This window comes from Balaenoptera ricei, chromosome 20, assembly GCF_028023285.1.
Source record: "Balaenoptera ricei isolate mBalRic1 chromosome 20, mBalRic1.hap2, whole genome shotgun sequence".
Taxonomy (NCBI): Eukaryota; Metazoa; Chordata; class Mammalia; order Artiodactyla; family Balaenopteridae; genus Balaenoptera; species Balaenoptera ricei.
In genome coordinates, this window is record NC_082658.1 from 13441132 (window position 1) to 13455140 (window position 14009).

The following is a 14009-nucleotide window of genomic DNA, read 5'->3' on the forward strand; positions in this document are numbered from 1 at the left end:
GTTTTCATGTCCAAGGTACACAGCTTCTGAAATGCTGATAAAACCAAACTAAACTAAACCAAACCAAAAAACTACTTTGGACCCATTTGAAAGTAACCAGTGCTACCCAAAACAAGAAGCACATTTTCCTTCAAAGGAAAACACCCTTGAGGGCGCAGACACACCAGGCACACATCATTCTCCAAGGGGGCAGTCTGATTACAAACTGACTCTTCCTATCCTAAGCAAGAATCTTAATCTAAAAAGCTGTAATGGCAGTTCTGCCAAAAGGTGTAACAATGCAGCAGAAACACGCAGAAACATCCGTACTCACACTTGTTGGGTGTCGCACAGCAGCTGCGTGTTGCAGCCTCACCCTCTGAGGCATCATCACGTCGTCCTGCAGGAGAGAACACATGTTAAACTCCCTGGAAGCAACTCTGACAAACAAGCAAGAAGACAGACAGCCCGACAGCAAAGTAGGCAGGAGACCAGAACAGGCAGTTCGGATGCTGCCCAGCAGCCCATGACCCTGTCAGTCGGCCGGGAGACGTGAGCACCCAGGCTGCAGTGTAGGACACGCGGGACATTGGACAATTCCAGCCAGGACTCACACGGCTGGCAGGGATGCGGACCCAGGGAAGAGAGCGGGGCACGTCCAGAAAGGTGGAGACTCAGATCCCCAAGACCCAGTAACTTCACCACATGGGCAGAAAAAGTCTTACACGTATGTACCAGAAGAGATGTAGAGAACGTTCACCACAGCGTCATTCAAATCGGGGAACAGCCCGACGTTCACAGATACCAGCAAAGGTAAATAAATTGTGCGCATTTCTACAGTCAAATACCATTCAAGTGTGAAATTAAACAACAGCTACACACAACGTAAATGAATTTCACAGACACAATGCTGAGTGAAACAGGCAAGACAAAAGAATATACATAGTATTATTCCGTTTATTTAAAACTCAAAATCAAGCAAAACTAACCTGATTATTTAAGAAATATACACTTAATGCGAACTATCACAAAGAAAAGCAAGAAAATTATAATCCCAAAGTCAGAATAGTGATGACTTTGTGGGGAGGGAGTCAGGGTGTACCTCTAAGGTATTAGCAATGCAGTACTTCCTGACTCAGTGGTAGTTACATGTGTATTTACTTCCTAATTAATCTTTAAAGTGTACATGTATGTTCTGTGTATTTTTCTATAGGTATGTTCCATCTCACAATTTTAAAAAATGCTTTAAATTGATAAAAAATCAAAAAGATTTCAGTGTTTTATTTAAACGTACAAATATGCCCACTATGTCATTGGGAGGATATTTATCTTTAAACTGAGCAATAAGATAAACTAAAAGAGCTGTATTTGTATCTCTTATTTCTGCAAAATGGCCTCATGAGCATTGTGCTAATCAAATGAGCTGTGGATGAAGTAAGCTGGGAGGAAGCCTGTGGCTAATGTGAGGAGGTGGGGAGGGAGGTGCTGAAAGAGGAGGAGGGGGAGGAGGGGGAGGAGGGGGAGGAGGAGGAGGGGGAGGAGGAGGAGGGGGAGGAGGAGGGGTAGGAGGAGGGGGAGGAGGAGGAGGGGGAGGAGGAGGAGGGGGAGGAGGAGGAGGGGGAGGAGGAGGGGGAGGAGGAGGAGGGGGAGGAGGAGGGGGAGGAGGAGGAGGGGGAGGAGGAGGGGGAGGAGGAGGGGGAGGAGGAGGGGGAGGAGGAGGAGGGGGAGGGGGAGGAGGGGGAGGAGGAGGAGGGGGAGGAGGAGGGGGAGGGGGAGGAGGGGGAGGGGGAGGAGGGGGAGGAGGAGGAGGAGGAGGAGGAGGGGGAGGAGGAGGAGGGGGAGGAGGAGGAGGGGTAGGAGGAGGAGGGGGAGGGGGAGGAGGAGGGGGAGGAGGAGGGGGAGGAGGAGGGGAAGGAGGAGGAGGGGAAGGAGGAGGAGGGGGAGGAGGAGGAGAGGGAGGGGGAGGAGGAGGGGGAGGAGGAGGGGGAGGAGGAGGGGGAGGAGGAGGGGAGGGGAGGGGGGAGGAGGGGGAGGAGGAGGGGGAGGAGGAGGGGGAGGAGGAGGGGGGAGGAGGAGGAGGGGGGAGGGGGAGGAGGGGGAGGAGGAGGGGGAGGAGGAGGGGGGAGGAGGGGGAGGAGGAGGAGGGGGAGGAGGAGGGGGAGGAGGAGGGGTAGGAGGAGGGGGAGGAGGAGGAGGGGGAGGAGGAGGAGGGGGAGGAGGAGGAGGGGGAGGGGGAGGAGGAGGGGGAGGGGGAGGAGGGGGAGGGGGAGGGGGAGGAGGGGGAGGGGGAGGGGGGAGGAGGAGGAGGGGGAGGGGGAGGGGGAGGAGGGGGAGGAGGAGGAGGGGGAGGGGGAGGAGGGGGAGGAGGAGGGGGAGGAGGAGGGGGAAGGAGGGGGCAAGGCAGGGAGAAGGAGGCGGACAGGCAGGGCAGGGGCCCCTCCAGGCACAGCAGCGCCCTCAGCAGGCAGGAAGCAGGTGTGAAGGCGGGAACAGAAATGCAGGGAGGAAGCTGTCAGAACAGGAGCGGAGAAGTTGGTTATTCCAGGCCTGAATCCTTCCCTGGCTCCCATCAGGAACACGCTTGCAGGCATGTGCATGGTCAACCACAGCTGGGAATCTTAAAAAGGAAAACAAGGAAAACTGAAGCAGAAAAGGGTGGGTGATGTGAGGAGGATAAAAAGAAGTTATGCTAGAGTTTAGCCTATTTCTCTCCCACAAAGGGTATAGCAAGGCAGCAGGGCAGAGACAAAAGCAGGGAAATTTCCCCGAAAGGGAAGGTCTGTTGATCAAACTCTTGAAAAGTGGCCCTGTGTCTGGTAGCCTCACGCAGAATCCTACAAATTTCTGAGGTTTCCTAAACCAGTCCCGACTCCTGGTTACGTGTGGGAAGGTGCACAAGTCAGCACAGGACCAGGCCAGTATTTCAAAGAGAAAGTGGGGAGGGTAGAGGAAGCCACGGTCGGGGTCAGGGTTAGGGTTAGTCTCTGCTCACAGCGTGACCTCCTCTGGGACCCTGTGCAGTGGCACCACCACACATGCAAGCCCCAATTCCTCCAAACCCAGGCGAGCGCCCCAGGAACCACACCACAAGCCTTCTGGCCTCTAGTTCCCACACTTACTCAATGGCACCAAGATGCACTGAGATGGGGCATCTTGTGTGGACCAGCTCAGCTCCTGTATTTGGCTGAACTTAAAAAATATTTGTAGAACAAATGAAGCGTCTTCTCAGGACTGAATTGTATTTTCAATCCACCTCACCATTTACAAAACACAACACTCTTTTTTTGATATTTATCACAATCTTCTATAGTTGGGAGACAGAGCAGCTAATATTATCCCCATTTTGTAGCCAACGAAACCAAGATTTGGAATCGCTACGGAACTCATCCAAAATCTCATAGCAATTACACGTCAGGGTTAAAATTTGAACACAGGATCAACGGAGGGTCCAGTGTTACAGTTCAAGGATCTACGCAAAAAGCAAAATTGTCCAGAAAGTCTTAGCTCTCAAGAACATTCTAATATAGTCTTCCATCACCTCTTTTACTGGAATCACCTCTGCTGCCGGGTGTCTGAATAAAGTGAACATCTGCAAGTATGAGGAGAATACGGAAGACATTTAACACACCCCTGACTATCAGCTGAGAAGGTCAAGGACGAACACACTGAGTGATAGCGTAACAGAGTAACAGACTGTCTCAGCTGCAGGGTGACTCTGCAGATTATAGATAAGCTCCTTGTTCTCCCAAGACCATTCTGAAAGAGGAAAAAGTTGCTGAAAGATGGAAGCATGAAAAGATCCTTATTATACATGAAAAGTGATGTGATATTTTAATAACAAGTCCAGATGTGTTTCTGCTCGTGGGCTGTGATCCCACCACCTTTCATTGGAGGCCATGCCTATCAGCACCCATCCCAGGGAGGGGCCTGCCCTGGTCAAGGTCACTGTGCTCACAGCTGGTACCCCATACCAGGAGCTGGTTTTAATAAAAGTCAGCTGGTATCTGAAATGCAAATAGGAGGGGGGCCTAAAGGATGGATACAAAGGGTCATCAAGCACGAACTGCAAAAGCCGAGTCTGCATGTCCTGATCCCAAGGTGTATCTGCAGATGGACTTTCCTTACTACAGGAGGGAGGGTTCAAAACCTCCATGTTTATTTGCCTAAAGTGTGCAGGATTCCACCATGATAACCAGGTAAGAAATGTTCTTGGCAGCCAAGGGAAAAGAATTTTAATGTATTATAAAAATAACACTAATTCAAGATGAAACACTGTTTCCTTTCTGACCATAAAAATATTGGGTAGAGAAAAACTAATCCAACCAAAGAATTTCAGAGTTGAAAGAAACCTGCATCTTTGAGTTCTGCAGCTTCTGAGTGGAGGGTGGTCCTGAGGGAGCGAGGCTGTGGACTCCCAGGGATGACCAACGCCCAGGATGGGTGAGGGGCAGGACGGACCACTTGCAAATGAAGGAAATAATAGTCTACAGCCAAGATCTTCTGTGGAAGAAAGCAAAGTTGATTTTTTTGTTTTTGTTAAGTCTTCTTATGCTTGACTTTTAGACAAATAGTATTTGAAGACACAGATAGAAATTCCCTGGTCAAACCTCAACCTTAGGACCCACACTCCAAACAGAGGATCCTGAAGGACAGGGAAGAGAAGAGAGCAAACCCAACCCACACACTGAGAGCCTATTTCCAAAGCACGGTGTCAAGGGACTCACACATGTGACCTACCTACGTTTTCCCAAACTCCGAGATACTGAGGGGAAGTAAGTAAGCGCGAGAGAAGTTGTCTGCCCGTGATTTTGCTACTTAGCTTGTACAGGGCAGGGCAGGACCCACAGGCAGGTCAAAATGCCCCCAAATCCACTTGCAGAAATGACAGGCTAATGGCACACAAACAATCCTGCTCTGTTCAACTAAGAAAGTTGTAAAAGATATTGAAAGAGTCTTAAACAGAGAGTTAACAAGATTGTGGGGAACTACTGGGCCCAAATCTCTGAGAAGCATTAGCCGAGAGAGGAAACAAGCCACTTGTACCCTCAAGTCCTCACTGATCTACAAGAAATAGCTGAAATTCCGACCGATGGTTCTGGTAACCCTGTGAGGCTGCAGGGAATGGAAATCAGAGCCAAGTGTCTGCTCAAGACTCGGCGGGGTGGGGGTGGGACTGCTATTCAATGACAACATTTCCTAGCTCAGGCCATGGCAGGTTGGTTACCTCCTCAAGGTAAGAGGTGTGTGAGATACATAGCCTAACAGGGCCTGGGAGCCTCAAAACTGGATAACAAGGGTCCCAGGATGGTGGTTCTCCCAGGCACCTGGAAGAAGCAAAGGAAAATCTCTGAGGGAAAGAACTTTCACTCAAGGCCTCAAATTCACTCCACAGAGAAGTATTCAAATACAATGACCAGTACACAAAGATAACTGGGCACATAAGTAAAAACACACGAAAGAACAGATAATAAAAGACTTCCCAGAGCAACCATTAAGAAAATAATTAAAAAGAGTTAAAAATCAATAATTTATTATAAAAAGTACACTAGAAAATATCTATTTAATTTTTTAAAAAGGGAAGCAGTAAACAAAGAACAGAGGAACAAAAATAATATGAGTCATAGAAAATAAATAGCAAAATGGCAGGCATAAATCCAATCGTAAAAAACTGAAATATGTGAATAAATTCAAAATTCTGATCAAAGATGAAAGTTGTCAAACTGCAATTAAAAAAAACAAACACAAAAACAAAACAAGTTCTACCTATATGTTATTTATAAGAGACAAAATTCAGGTTCAAAGACACAAATACACTGAAAGTGAAAGGATGGAAAAAGATACACCAAGCAAACTATAACCATAAGGGAGATGAAGTAGTTATACTAATACGGGGCAAAACAGACTTTTATTTTATTTTATTTTTTAACATCTTTATTAGAGTATAATTGCTTTACAATGTTGTGTTAGTTTCTGCTATATAACAAAGTGAATCAGCTATATGTATACATATATCCCCATATCCCCTCCCTCTTGCGCCTCCCTCCCACCCTCTCTATCCTACCCTTCTAGGTGGTCACAAAGCACTGAGCTGATTTCCCTGTGCTATGCAGCTGCTTCCCACTAGCTATCTATTTTCCATTTGGTAGTGTATATATGTCCATGCCACTCTCCCACTTCGCCCCAGCTTACCCTTCCCCCCTCCCCGTGTCCTCAAGTCCATTCTCTACGCCTGCGTCTTTATTCCTTTCCCTAGGTTCATCAGAACCTTTTTTTTTTTTTTTAGATTCCATATATATGTGTTAGCATACAGTATTTGTTTTTCTCTTTCTGACTTACTTCACTCTGTATGACAGACTCTAGGTCTATCCACCCCACTATAGATAACTCAATTTCGCAAAACAGACTTTAAAACAAAGAACTTTAATAGAAACAAAGAGGGACATTAAACATTGACAGAATGGTCAATCCATCAGAAAGACACAACAATTATAAATATTCATGTACCTAACAGCAGTGAAAAAACAGAAACAAAAATGAACAGAATTGAAGAGAGAAATAGACAATTCAACAATAAGAGTTGGAGACTTCAATACCCCACCATCAAGAATGGATAGAATAACTTGACAAAGTACTGCACCATCAACCAACAATACCAACCTGCTGACTTCTCTCTATGCACATGTTCCCAACAACATCAACCTGCTGACTTCTCTCTATGGACACCTACCCAACAACATCAACCTGCTGACATCTAACTATGCAACACCCACCCAATAACAACAGACTGCATACTAGACCACAAAACAGGGATCAGAAAATGTTAAAGATCTAAAAGCATATAAAGTGTGTTCTCTCACCACAACAAAATTGTTAGAATTCAAAAATAGCAGGATTTGGGGAAATCTACCACCAATATATGGCTATAAACAATGTACTTCTACATAGCCAATGGGTTAAAGAAGAAATCACAAGGAAAATTAGAAAATACTATGAGGTGAATGAAAATGAAAACATGACATGACGCAAAATAGCTATAGCAATTCTTGGAGAAAATTTTATAGCTGTTAATGCCTCTATTAACAAAGAAAGATCTTAGGAACCAACTATCAAAAAAAAAAAAAAAAAAAAGGAGCAAACTCAACCAAAAGTAAGCAGAAGGAAGATAAAGATTAGAGCAGAAATCAATGAAGTAGAAAAAAAGAAAATCAATTAAAATAATGGTTGGTTTTTTTGAAAACACCAAGAAATTTAACAAATCTTTAGCTAGACTGGAGATGAATAAACTTTTTCTATAAAGGGCCAGATAGTAAATATTTTAGCTTTTGCTGCCACATACGGTTTCTGTCAATATTCTTTGTATTTTTTTGTTTTGTTTTGTTTTTACGACACTTTAAAAATAAAAAGACCATTTTTAGCTTAGAGGCTATACAAAAACAGTGGCTGCCAGTGGGTTTGGCCCGTGAGCTGTCATCTGTGGACTCCTGAGCTAGACAGATCAAGAAAAAGAGAAGACACAAATAACTAAATTCAGGAGTGAAAAAGGAGACAGCAGTTCTTACCTCATAGAAGTTAAAAAGGACTATAAGTAACTGCATGCCAACATTTAGATAATTTAGATGAAATGAATGAATTCCTAGAAAGACATGAATTACTAAAATTGATTGAAGAAATATAAAATCGAAATAGATCTATAAAAAGCCAAAAAAAAAAAAAAAAATTGAACTAGTAATTTTAAACCTCCAAACAAAAAAGTCCAAGCTCAGATGGTGAATTCTACCAAACATTCAAAGAATAAAGAACATCCCACCTTTACAAAGTCTCCCAGAAAAAGGAAGAGGCAGCCAACTCATTCTTTGAGGCTCATATTACCCGATACCAAAGCCAGAAAATGACATTACAAGGAAAGAAAACTAAAGAACAATATCCCACATGGATATAGATGAAAAAGTCCTTGACAAAATAAGCAAACCAAATCCAGCAATGTATAAAAAGGATTATATACTATAACCAGGTGGGATTTATCCCAGAAATACAAGGTTGCTTTACCATCTGAAAGCCAATTAATGTCATAGATCATACTGAAAGAAAGAAGAACAATCACTACATGATGATCTCTCAGTAAGTGCAGAAAAAGCATGTCACAAAATCTAATGGTCATTCATGATAAAAATTCTCAACAAAGTAGGAACAGAAAGGAACTTCCCCAACCCAATGAAAAGCATCTACAAAACCCCTACAGCTAAATCTTAATGGTGGGTGATGGAATGCTTTCCCTGAGGTTGGAAACAGGGACGATATCTGCTCTTGTGACTTCTGTAGAGCACTGCAGTTCTGGTCAATGCAATCAGGCAAGAAAGGGAAATAAAAGGCATCCAGATCAGAAAGGAAGAAACTGCCTCAATTTGCAGACAACATGATCTTGTATTTAGAAAACCCTAAGGAATCCACCAAAAAACTACTAGAATTAATTTCAGCAAGGTCACATAATATAAGATCAAGATACAAAAATCAATGGTATTTCTATATACTGGCATTGAAGAATCTGAAATAAAATTCAGAAAATTTTACATTCACAATAACATCAAAAGAACGAAATATCGAGGTATAAATTTAACAAAGGAACTACAAGACTTGTGTGGTGAAAATTACAAAACATTGCTGAAAGAAGTTAAAGACCTAAATAAACAGATAGACATCCCATGGTGAAGGACTGGAAGACTCAATTCTTCAGCAAAGCAATTCTCCCCAAATTGACCTACAGGTTCAATACAACAGAAATCTAAATCTCAACTTGCTTCTTTGTAGAAATGACAAGCTGATCCTAAAATCTATTTGGAGATACAAAAGATCCAGAATGGCTAAAACAATGTTGAAAAAGGAAGAAATATTATAGCTGGAGGACTTACACTTTCTGACTTCAAAACTCACTACTGGGGGCTTCCCTGGTGGCGCAGTGGTTGAGAATCTGCCTGCCAATGCAGGGGACACGGGTTCGAGCCCTGGTCTGGGAAGATCCCACATGCCGCGGAGCAACTAAGCCCGTGAGCCACAACTACTGAGCCTGTGCGTCTGGAGCCTGTGCTCCGCAGCAAGAGAGGCCGCGATGGTGAGAGGCCCGCGCACCGCGATGAAGAGTGGCCCCTACTTGCCGCAACTAGAGAAAGCCCTCGCACAGAAACGAAGACCCAACACAACCATAAATTTAAAAAAAAAAAAAAAAAAAAAAGTGGTGTTCTAAAATTAAAAAAAAAAAAACAAAAAAACAAAAAACTCACTACTGGAAAGCTACAGCAGTGGCTTAAAGATAAATATAGAGATCAGTAGAACATAACTGAGAATAGAGAAATAACCTTTGCAATTACGGTTGATTCAAGGCAGTTCAATGGGAAAAGGATAGTCTTTTCAACAAACTGCTAGGACAAGTGGATCACCACAGGGAAAAGGTAAATGCAGACCCTCATCACACACAAAAATTAACTCAAAATAGATCACAGACCTAAATATAAGAGCTAAAATTTAAAAATCTTAGGTAACAAAACTTGGAGTAAATATTGGTTACTTTGAATTAAGCAAAGAATTCTTAAATATGACAACAAAGGCACAAATGATGAAAAGAAAAATTTGACAAATTGGGCTTCTTCAAAAGTTAAAAATTTTGTGTTTTAATTTAGGTATAAATTTATCAAGAAAGTAAAAAGACCACCATAGACTGGGAGAAAATATTTGCAAGTTCTATATCTAGCAGTAACCAGTGCCACCCTGAAGACACAACATCCTTCCTGACATTGAAGATCTTTCAGTCTATTGCAGAGGTGAGTGTTACTGGCATTCAATCGAAGGAGAGATCCTAAATGGAAGTCCTGTGAGTGACAACTGCAGAGGGATGGAGCTCACAGCAGAGGGAGAGCAGTTAAAATGGAGGGGAACAGAAATGACACTTTTCTGAAGCATTTCCACCCAATCCCAGTACCCTTTCTCTGTCTCAGGGCATCCTATATTTCTTCAGCTTTTGGAGAGAACTTATTAAGGCTATATATGAAAAAAATCTACAGTAAACAACATATTGTACTTAACAGTGAAAGGTTTCAACGCTCTCTTTGAGACTGCAAAGGAAACAAGAATGCCCATTATCATGATTTCTATTTAACAATTCACTGGAGACTTGAGTCCAAAAAAAGAAATAAAAGATACAACGCTTACTAGAAAGAGAAAAAATGATTGCTTACATAAAGAACCCAAAATAATCAACAGAGAAATATTAGAATTAAAAATAAATTTAATAAGGTTTCTGGGGGCTTCCCTGGTGGCGCAGTGGTTAAGAATCCTCCTGCCAATGCAGGGGACACGGGTTCAAGCCCTGGTCTGGGAAGATCCCACATGCTGCTGAGCAACTAAGCCCATGCGCCACAGCTACTGAGCCTGCGCTCTAGAGCCCGTGAGTCACAACTACTGAAGCCCGCGCACCTAGAGCCGGTGCTCCGCAACAAGAGAAGCCACCACAATGAGAAGCCCGTGCACCACAACGAAGAGGAGCTCCCGCTTGCCGCAACTAGAGAAAGCCCATGCGCAGCAACAAAGACCCAACGCAGCCAAAAAAAAAGATTAATAAAGAGAATAGATGGTATTTATAAAAAAAAAAATAATAGTAGGTTTCTGGATACAAGATCAATAAATAATTTCTTCATATGTACAAAATTTTTAAAAATGATGCCTCTTACAATAGTACCAAAAAAGATCAAATAACTCTTTGGTGAGAATGTAAAATGGTATAGTCACTCTGGAAAACATTTTGGCAGTTCCTCAAAATGTTAAAATTAGAGTTACCATGTGACCCAGCAATTCCACTCCTAGGTGGAACTGAAAACATCTATCCGCACAAAAACTTGTACAGGAATGTTTATAGCAGCATTATTTATAATAGTCAAAAAGTGGAAATAACCCAAATGTTCATCAACTAGTAAATAGACAAAAAAAAATGTATATTCATAAAATGGACTATTATGCAACAGTAAAGAGAAATGAAGTCCTGACACATGCTACAACATGATGAACTTTGAAAACATCATGCTAAGTAAAAGAAGCCAGTCACAGAGACCACATAGTGTAGACTCCATTTATATGAAATGTCCAGAACAGGCAAATCCATACAGACAGAAAAGAGGTTAGTGGCTGCCCATGGCTAGGAGTTGGGGGAATGAGGGGGTCATTACTAATAGGTATGGGGTTTAATTTTGTGGTGATGGAAAAGGTCTAAAATTAGATTGTGGTGATGGTTGCACAACATTATGAATATACTGAAAACCATTGGATTGTACACTTTAAATGGGTGGATTTTTATGTGAATTACATCTCAGTAGAGCTGATAAAAATGTTTTTAAAAAAATCAAATACCAAGGTATTAATTTAACAAAGGCCTTGTAAGCCCTCTGCTATGAAAACTACTCATGGCTATTGAGGTAAATTAAAGAAGACCTAAATAAATCAACGAACATATATTCATTGTTAGGAAGACTCAATATCATAAAGAAGTTAGTTCTCACCTAATTGATCTATAGATTCAATATAATTCCAGTCAAAATCCTCAGAGGGGATTTTGTGAAAATTAACAAAATTACTCTGACATTTATATAAAAATGCAAAAAGATTTTAAAAAAACAGCCCAAAATATTAGGTAGATGAACAAGAAAACATATAGCATCAAATTACAGTATGCTCTCTAAAGCTACACTGTGGTATCGGCAGACAAAAGGACAGATCAGTAACCCAACTGGACAGAACACAGAGGCCAGAAGCAGGCCACACACATGTTCACGCTGGGCTAAAGACACATGCAGAGCTGTGAGGAAGGATACAAATCAGCCAGGATGCCTGTACACTGGAGGGAGCGCAAACTGACCAGCCACTGTGGGAACCCGGCAGCATCCACCGAACACGGGTACACAGAGACATCCCAGTTCCACCCCTACGTGTGCATCTGTGTGTGTGCACCCAGATACATGCACAAGGATTTCTTGGCAGCATTGCTCAAACACCCAAATGTCCAAACGGCAGAATGGATAAACTGGGCATATTCATATCGTGGAATATTAAACAGCAATGAAAAGGAGCGACTTCTGCTCCACACAATTTAATTTACTGTAAATTTTATGGTAAATTTAATTTACTGTAAATGATGAAACAAATAAAAATCTGAACGTGACAAGGACTGTCACCAGAACCACTTCTATTCAGTGTTGCCTGGGGTTGGGGGGAGGGCAGTGGTCCCAGCCAGGATAATGGGCCAAGAACAAGGAATAAAGGCACACGGACCAGAGAGAAAGAGGCAGTCTTCACTCACAGGTGCCGTGGTCACTTCATAGTGAGTTCTTACCCCAAAAAACAAAAACAAGACAAAACAAAACTAGAACTAATAAGGTAATTTAGTATATTTATAGTAATACAACTATAAAACTGGGAGATGAATTGTTAATACCATTTTCAATAACATCAAAACCCATAAAATACTTGGGAAGTATTTTGTTAAATTTATGTAAGACCTGTATACTGAAAACTACAAAACATTTCCGAGAGAAATTTAAGAAGGCCCAAATAAATTGAGAGATACACCATGTTTATGTATTAGAAGATTCAATATTAAGATTCCCAAACAGAACTATAAATTCAATTCAATTCCAATAAAAATCCAAGCAGGCTTGACAAGCTGATTCTAAAATTTTGCAGAAATCCAAAAGACCTAAACAGATGTGAACACAACTTTGAAAAGGAAGAACAAAGTTGGAGGACTTACAAATACCTGATTTTTTCAATAAAACGACATTGTAGCTTTATCACTACAGCTGCCACAGTAATCAAGACAGTATGGATTTGGTATAAAGATAGATACAAAGAACAATGGAACAGAACAGAGAGTCCAGAAATGAAATGGGTCTATATTTCTTTCAGTCATTTGATTTTCAACAAAAGTGCCAAGGTAACTCAATAGGGAAAGGATAGTAACAACCAGTTATCATAGGGGAAAAAATGATCCTCAAACCCTACTTTACATCATACCCTCAAATTAACTTAAAAATAGATAACAGATCTAAATGTATAAGATAAAACTATAAAACTTCTAGGAGAAAATAGAGAAGAAAGTCTTGGGGTAGAAAACAATTTCTTAGGTTCTTAGATGGGACACAGAAAGTCTAATTCTTAAAAGGAAAACGGGTAAAATGGACTTTGTAACAATTAACAACTTCTGTTCATCAAAAGGTGGTTTTAGGAAATTAAGAAGATAAACAGGGGGTTTCCCTGGTGGCACAGTGGTTGAGAATCTGCCTGCTAATGCAGGGGACACGGGTTCGAGCCCTGGTCTGGGAGGATCCCACATGCCGTGGAGCAACTGGGCCCGTGAGCCACAACTACTGAGCCTGCGCGTCTGGAGCCTGTGCTCTGCAACAAGAGAGGCCACGATAGTGAGAGGCCCGCGCACCGCGATGAAGAGTGGCCCCCACTTGCCGCAGCTAGAGAAAGCCCTCACACAGAAACTAAGACCCAACGTAGCAATCAATCAATCAATCAATCAATAAATCTTTAAAAAAAAAAAAAAAAGAAGAAGAAGATAAACAGGCAAACTAAACCCGGAGGAAGAACTTACATAAAGAATTCAGTTTTTATATCTAAAAACTCAATACTAAGACAAAGAACTTCATAAAAACAATAGTCAAAAGATTTGAACTGACACTTCACACGGGAAGATATAGGCATGATCACTGAGCACCCGAATAAATGTTCAACATATTTAGTCATCAGGGAAATGCAAGCCAAAACAATGAGATAGAACTACATGCACACTACAAAGGCTCAAATTTAAAAGACAATTCCAAGTGCTGTAACAATATGAAACTACTGGAACTCTCGCAAATTGCTGGGGGGAGTGTAAAATGGCTCAGTCTCTTTGCAAGATAGTTTTGAAGTTTCTCACAAAGTTAAATGTACAGGTATTATATCACCCAGCAGTTCTATCTCTAGATATTTACCCATGAGAAACG

General features: G+C 42.0%; 1 protein-coding gene across 13 annotated transcripts in view; it reads right to left on the bottom strand.

Moving 5' to 3' along the window:
* Positions 1-14009, bottom strand: part of B3GNTL1 (UDP-GlcNAc:betaGal beta-1,3-N-acetylglucosaminyltransferase like 1) — a 108169-nt gene that overhangs the window by 67024 nt on the left and 27136 nt on the right. For all 13 annotated transcript variants that reach the window (XR_009499411.1, XR_009499409.1, XR_009499410.1 and 10 more), the window contains exon 5: positions 314-379. Coding sequence is in view for 7 of the 13 variants with exons in the window: in XM_059906855.1 (XP_059762838.1) it covers positions 314-379 (66 nt within the window). In the remaining 6 variants the exon portion in view is untranslated. The remainder of the gene's footprint in view (positions 1-313; positions 380-14009) is intronic.